At 47.5% G+C, this 6398-nt stretch overlaps 1 protein-coding gene across 1 annotated transcript in view; it reads right to left on the bottom strand.

Annotated features, from left to right (window-relative positions):
- Tctex1d2 (Tctex1 domain containing 2) overlaps positions 1-4378 on the bottom strand; it is a 15508-nt gene extending 11130 nt beyond the window's left edge. Inside the window, exon 1 of the mRNA XM_004644577.2 lies at positions 4091-4378. Coding sequence (XP_004644634.1) covers positions 4091-4277 — 187 coding nt within the window. The 5' untranslated portion in view covers positions 4278-4378. The remainder of the gene's footprint in view (positions 1-4090) is intronic.
- Between the last annotated feature and the right edge of the window lie 2020 nt (positions 4379-6398).

Here is a 6398-nt window from a genome sequence, read left to right as displayed (position 1 = left end):
ACACTAAATCTCCTGGAAGAGAAAGTAGGAGGGACTCTTGAAAACATAGGGGTAGGCAAAGAGTTCATGAACAAAAATCAAATCACATGGGAAACACTTGAAAGAATTAGCAATTGGAACCAACTCTTATTGAGAAGTTTTTGCACGTCAAAAGAAATTACTAACAAAGTCAAAAGACAATCCACAAATTTGGAAAAAACCTTGACTAAGAGGCACTCAGACAAATGTCTTCTCTCTAGAATTTATAAAGAAATAAAAAAAACATTAGGGCCCCCAAATTTAAATACCCAATCCAAAAATGGGCATCCAAGATAAACACACACTTCTCAGAGGATGAAATTAAAGAAGTGAATAAACAAATGAATATATGTTCCACATGACTAGCCACCTGTGAAATGCAAATTAAAACAACACTGAGATACCATCTCAGCCCAGAAAGAATAGCTATCATAAACAAATCAACTAAAACCAAATGTTGGAGAGGTTGTGGGGAAAAAGGAACCCTTCTTCACTGTTGGTGGTAATGTAGACTGGTGCAACTATTAACTATTACAGAAATCAATGTGGAGACTCCTTAAAAAACTGAGACTAAAAATCCCATTCAAACCAGCTATCCCCCTACTGGGAATTTTCCTGGAGGAATTGAAAAAGTCATATCATGGTGATATATGTGTACCTTTAATAGTTAGGATAGATATAGAGCTACTTTCTCCTAATTCAATTAGAAGAAAGATCTGTAGTCTCTTATTTTATTATTATCATTTTTTTGTTTTAAACAAACATTTACTGAAGAGACAGTATGGCAGTAATTGGTATGACAGAACAAGTGGTACATATTTAAAAGACCAAAATGACAGGCATTCCAAGCATGACCTTAGTATTACACGTTACTATCTTCAATGAAGTTGCTTAGTTCACAGGTATCAGCATATATAGTTAGTCAGGGTGAGAATCCTACCAAGTAACTGCTAATTTCAAAAACCTGCTGAAAATTCTCAGGATCATTACCTTGTACATCTTGTGCATATATATGTATGGCTTTGCCCCTGTTCTCCTTACCCTTTCTTTGTTGCTTAATCCTTAAGTTCTCACTTTCCTTTTAATTGTGTTATACCTCTCTATTCTTTTTTCTTCTTTTGAGTTATTATACTCGGGAGATTATATGATATTTCCACATGTAGGTCAAGTTTATTTCACTTATGAATATATGTTCAAGTGGCATCCATTTAAATATAAAAATGAAAATGAAGAGGGCTGGAGGGGTGCAGCCACTAGGAAGGCTCTGGGCTCAAATCCCAGTACAACAATAACAAAAAGTAATACAAACAAATTAAGAAAACAGGTCATATCCAAGGTTGTGTGTACAGTCTGGGCCTCTGCTGAGCTCTGGTGCAACCCGCATTCCGTGTGGATGCTGACGCACTATGCAGGGAGCTCCACGCTCTCTGTGCAGCTGCCAGCCCACATCACTGTGAATGGCAGCTCCATTCCTCCCGCAGCACAAATCTTGGGGTCAGTCTTGTGAGTGAGCAAATTTTATCTGTTCCACCTTCAAAGTCATCTCACATTCAGTTACTCTTCCCCCATCAGCACATCCTGCCCTGAGCCAGTCTCTATCTCCCTTAGCTCTTCCGAGGTCCTGCAGCCCCCATCCCAGGCTGTCTGCCTATGCCCCACACCCAGGTCCCCATGTAGCACAGCCACGTGACCCATCCTCCATCCTGCCCTAACCCTTCACTCTGGGACTCATCTGTTTCAAATAGCCCCACCACCAGGGCAGTGCAGGCCTGTGATCCCAGCACTCCAGAGGCTGAGGCAGGAGGAGCACAGCAAGTTTGAGACCAGCCTGGCCTAAAGAGCGAGTTTAAGCCTTGACTACAGAGTGACACCCCATCGCAAACACACAACAACCATAACCAAAAAAAGCCCAACACTAATGGGCTGGGGAGACAGCTCAACGGCTTAAGCACCTGCCTGGAAAGCACAAGGTCCAGAGTTTGATTCCCGGTACATAAAACACCACCTAATCTTTCCCACTGAACCCCAAATAAGGGTCACATCATCACTGGAACAGACAGGGTCTGGGAAAGCTCCTGCAGCAGCCTTGCTGGCCTGTGCTCTCAGACACACACATACATGCATCCTTGGGCCATACCAGCGCTGCTCCCCTGAAGTCCGTGTTTGTTGTCACCATACAGGCATGGCTGGCACCCTGGTCTGCAGGCAAGTCCCCTCCCTAGGCACACCTGGAGATGCTGCCTTCCCCTCCTTCCCTCCCTCCCCATCCTTCCTGCCCTGCCACTGTCACTGTGCTCCCCAGGGCCTGTGGCCTTCTCTTGTGGGATGTCCCTCAGCCCTGCTAGACACATGCTCCATCAGGCCAGGGAGTTCTGTCAGTCTTTTTCACTTTTACTCCCATACTCACATTATGGACAATACATATTTCTGAAGATTATTAAATAAAGACAGAAAACGCCTCCTGTTTCACCACCCTACCAATAGTGTGAGGTTGGCTGAATTTATCACACATTACATTTAGCTCCTTTTTCAGGATTGTATATTCTATCAGTTGATTTCTCAACTACCTGCCAGATGATCAGATTATTTTTGGTTTTTTGAAACAGGGTCTTGCTATGTAGTCCAGGCTGGCCTGAGCTCACTATGTACTCCAGGATGGCCTCAAACTTTCAATGATAATTCTGCCTCCGCCTCCTGAGGCTGAGACTACAGGTGTGTGCCACCATAACCAGCTCCTGTAATCTTATGTGTGAGCTGTGTGATGAAAACCTCAACATTTTATTGAGAATTTATTTTATTTTTTTAAAATGTATTTAGTACAGGGTCTCACTACACAGATTGGACTCATAGTGATACTCCCTGTTCTTCAGCTTCCCAAACGCTGGAGTTACAGGCGCGCGCCACCACGCCCAGTCTCATTCACCGTCTCAGCGCGCCCAGGGGGTGGGCTGGCATGGCACGCAAGGGATCGAAACCCCGGCCCCCCCGTCTGCCTAAGCAGTCGCTCTAATTCACTGAGCTATCTGGTCAGCCCTTTGAGAATCTAAAAAGCTTAAATTGACCTGGCATGGTAGTACACACCTATAATCTCAGCAAGGCTAAGGCAAGAGGATTGATTCGAGTTTGGAGTTCGAGGTCAGCCTGGGCTAGTGTGTCTACGCCAGCCTGAACTACAAAGCAAGATGGTGCCTCAATAATAATAATAATAATGACTATCGATCGATCACATCACATCACAGGAGTATTCCTACAGATACCTATGGGTGGTCAATCTCGTTCTGCACCATTTCACATTGGGAACAGTGGGTGGCACCCTCTACATCATTAGAGCCGTTAGCCAAGACAGCCAGACTTTTCCCTGGTGTTACGGAGAGTCAACGAAGGGGTTCTCTACCACTGAGCTATATTCCCAGGCCTTTTTATTTACTTAAAAGGACCCACTAGCACAGGCTGGCCTCGAACTGGCTTCCATGTGTCTGCCTCACCCTCCCAAGTTCTAGGATTACAAGCATGCACCACCACGCTGGGCCCTTTATGAGGCAGGTCTCATTAAATTGCTTAGGCTGGCCTGAAATTTGGCCATTCTCCAGCCTCAGCTTCCGGGAGTGCAAGCATCTCAGACACGCACAACCAGGTCTGGGGCCAGGAGTAGGCACGTTCTGGCCCAGGTGTGTCCTCGATCCCCCTGGAAACAAAGCTGAACAGCATCCCTTGGCAGTCGCTGGTTTTCTGCGTCTCTCCACCCTATCCCTCGTCTTTCCTCCGCGCTTGTCCTGGGTTTCTCAGTCAACCACTGCCGCACTGCCTGCCTAAGGCTCTGCGGGCGACCTAAAGCAGCACAGTGGGTGCGGTCTTCTGCTGCCCCCTGGTGCCGAAGTGGAGTTTCAGCGTCGGAACTGCAGCGGCTGCATCTCCAACCCTTCCCACCCGCCCCTCAGGCCCCGCCCCACCCCCACTGCAGGCCCCGCCCCCTCCACCCCACCCCCACTGCAGGCCCCGCCCCTCCATCCCCGTTCCGCCGCCCCGCCCCACCAGCCTTGCGGGTGCCCAGGCTCGCAAAAGAGCTACGCACGCCCAAACCAGCACTCCCGAAGTTCCTGTGCCACATCCCCGTTCGCTACCCGCCTTTGCTGGAAAATAGGCCTCAGAATATAGGTGTTCTCGGGCTCCCCTGAGTTCTTCTCAGTCTCAGCCAACCCGTCGACGCCGGGGAAGGATGGGCCTGCAGAGAAGGACGAAGTGCCTGCCGAGGTGGCCATGGCCAGGCCTCTAGGATCCAGCGTATCTCGCGATTAAGGTCTGGCTAGGGCAGCTGAGGCAAGCAGCTGCGAGACCGTCACCAGGGCGACAGGGCCACCCATGGCCGTCACGTGACGCAGCGCGCGCTCCGCTAGCGGCTGGGCCTGCTGCGCTTGCGCAGGCTGGGTGCTGGAGCTGGCAGTTTGGGGCGCCGGTTACCTGCAGGTGGGTGTACGCGGTAACCCACAAATAAGGGGCTGCTGCGAAAGACTGGCTCCTCAAAACATTACACTGTGTCCTCACCTACCTTATTCACCAGATCTGGCACCCTATGACTTCTGGCTCGTCCCCAGAATCAAAATGACCATAAAAGAACAACGTTTTGAATAGACTCAGGACATCAGGGCAGCTAAGACAGTGAAACTAAAGACCTTCAGGAAAGAGCACTTCCGGAGCTACTTCAGAGTGTGTTCAAAACAAAGGGTGCATCTTGAAGGGGTTTGTGCTAGTGCATCACATAGTAATTTTTTTAATGTAATAATTTTTTAAAATGTAAGATTTCAGCATATTTTTCGATCACACTTCACATCTCCATCCTGCTCCCGAAGTTCTTGAATGTTGCCAATGGGTTTAAGCACAGGGCAGTCTTGCATGGACGCTGCGGCATGCAGAAGCAAGGGGGCTGCAGATGCCTGGTTCTAATCAGTGGGTCTTCACAACAGCCCGTGGGCCAAACCCAGCTTTCTCCCTGCTTGTTTCTTTATTTTGACTTGTGAGCCACGCACAGGACTTTTTTTTTTTTTTTTTTTTTTTTCCTTTTCCTGAGATGGGGTCACACGTAGTTTGGGCTGACGTTGAACTCACTAACCCAGGCTGGCCTTGAACTCTGGCTGCCTCTGCCTTCAGGATGCTGGGATATAGGTAAGTAACACAGAACTTGGCAAGAACATGATTTATGTTTTTTAATGATCAAAAACATCAAAGGATAAGTAGATATTTTGTGACACATGAAAATTATAGCAATCTAAATTTTATATAACTCTAAAGCTTCATTAGAACACATCTAGGAGCCAGGGAGAAGGCTCAGTAGAATAAGCACTTCCCTGGCAAGCGCAAGGGTCTAAGTTCAATCCCTGGTTCTGCAAAAAGCAAAAAGAATACATCTATACACATTTATATTTTGTGCATGATGCTTATGTCCTCCATAGGCACAAATGAATGGTTGTGACGAAGTCCAGATGGCCCACAAAGCTGCTTCAGGAAAAAGTGTGTAGAGCGCTGTGACAAGTCACCCTCACCAGCTTGCAGTTCCCCAGCCAGCTGGCTACGCCTCACCTCACTCCTGCTCCAGTGCAGTCAGGAAAGAGTAGCCTTAGGTGGCATTCCCTGTTTGTAAGCACTGGGCCTTTGTCTGAGTGTTAGAAGCCTGGTGGGCCCCTTACCTGTAAAAACTAAGAACCTTGCAGGATGTGCTGACACACACCTGTACCCCAGCAATTAGGAGGCTGAGGCAAGAGTAGTCCATTCTTGGCCAGGAATTCCAGGCCAGCTTGGACTACAGAGTGAGACCCTGTCTCAAGAAAAAAAAAAAAAAAATCATTCTCCAATATCCACCCAGACTCCCTTTGGTTTACTTCAACCTATTAGTTGTATGAACAAGTTCTAAAACTTGCTTTTATAAGATGCAAAAAGGGTAGTTTGTATAAAACTAAACTTTTACAACTTCCAGCAGAACCCAGCTAATTCTTACTATTCTAGGTTTACAAAGCACCTTCTCGACATTATTGCTTAAATTGGCCACTCTTGATTCCTGTAAACATCTCCCCAGTCATGGTTTCCCTGGAGTGGCTGTTCATGGTTTATGTGTAAATGTCCCCCAAAACCTCACAGGCTCATGAGGGGCACTGTACTCATTGGAGAATTGGTCCACTGCTGAGTTTAAGGCTAAATGTGGGGGCTGGAGAGATGGCTCAGTGGTCTAAAGCACCTACTTGAAACAAGCTTGGCAAAGCACAGGGACCTCGGTTCGATCCCCCAGCACCACATGCCAGCCAGCCCCCCCCCCTGGTGGGCTGAGCTGGCCACACACACACACACACACACACACACACACACTAAATGTAATAAATAAAAATAAATTT

Source organism: Octodon degus, unplaced genomic scaffold, assembly GCF_000260255.1.
Source record: "Octodon degus isolate 3935 unplaced genomic scaffold, OctDeg1.0 scaffold00203, whole genome shotgun sequence".
Classification (NCBI taxonomy): Eukaryota; Metazoa; Chordata; class Mammalia; order Rodentia; family Octodontidae; genus Octodon; species Octodon degus.
Note: the sequence above shows the minus strand (reverse complement) of the source record. Positions and strands in the feature narration are given on the sequence as shown.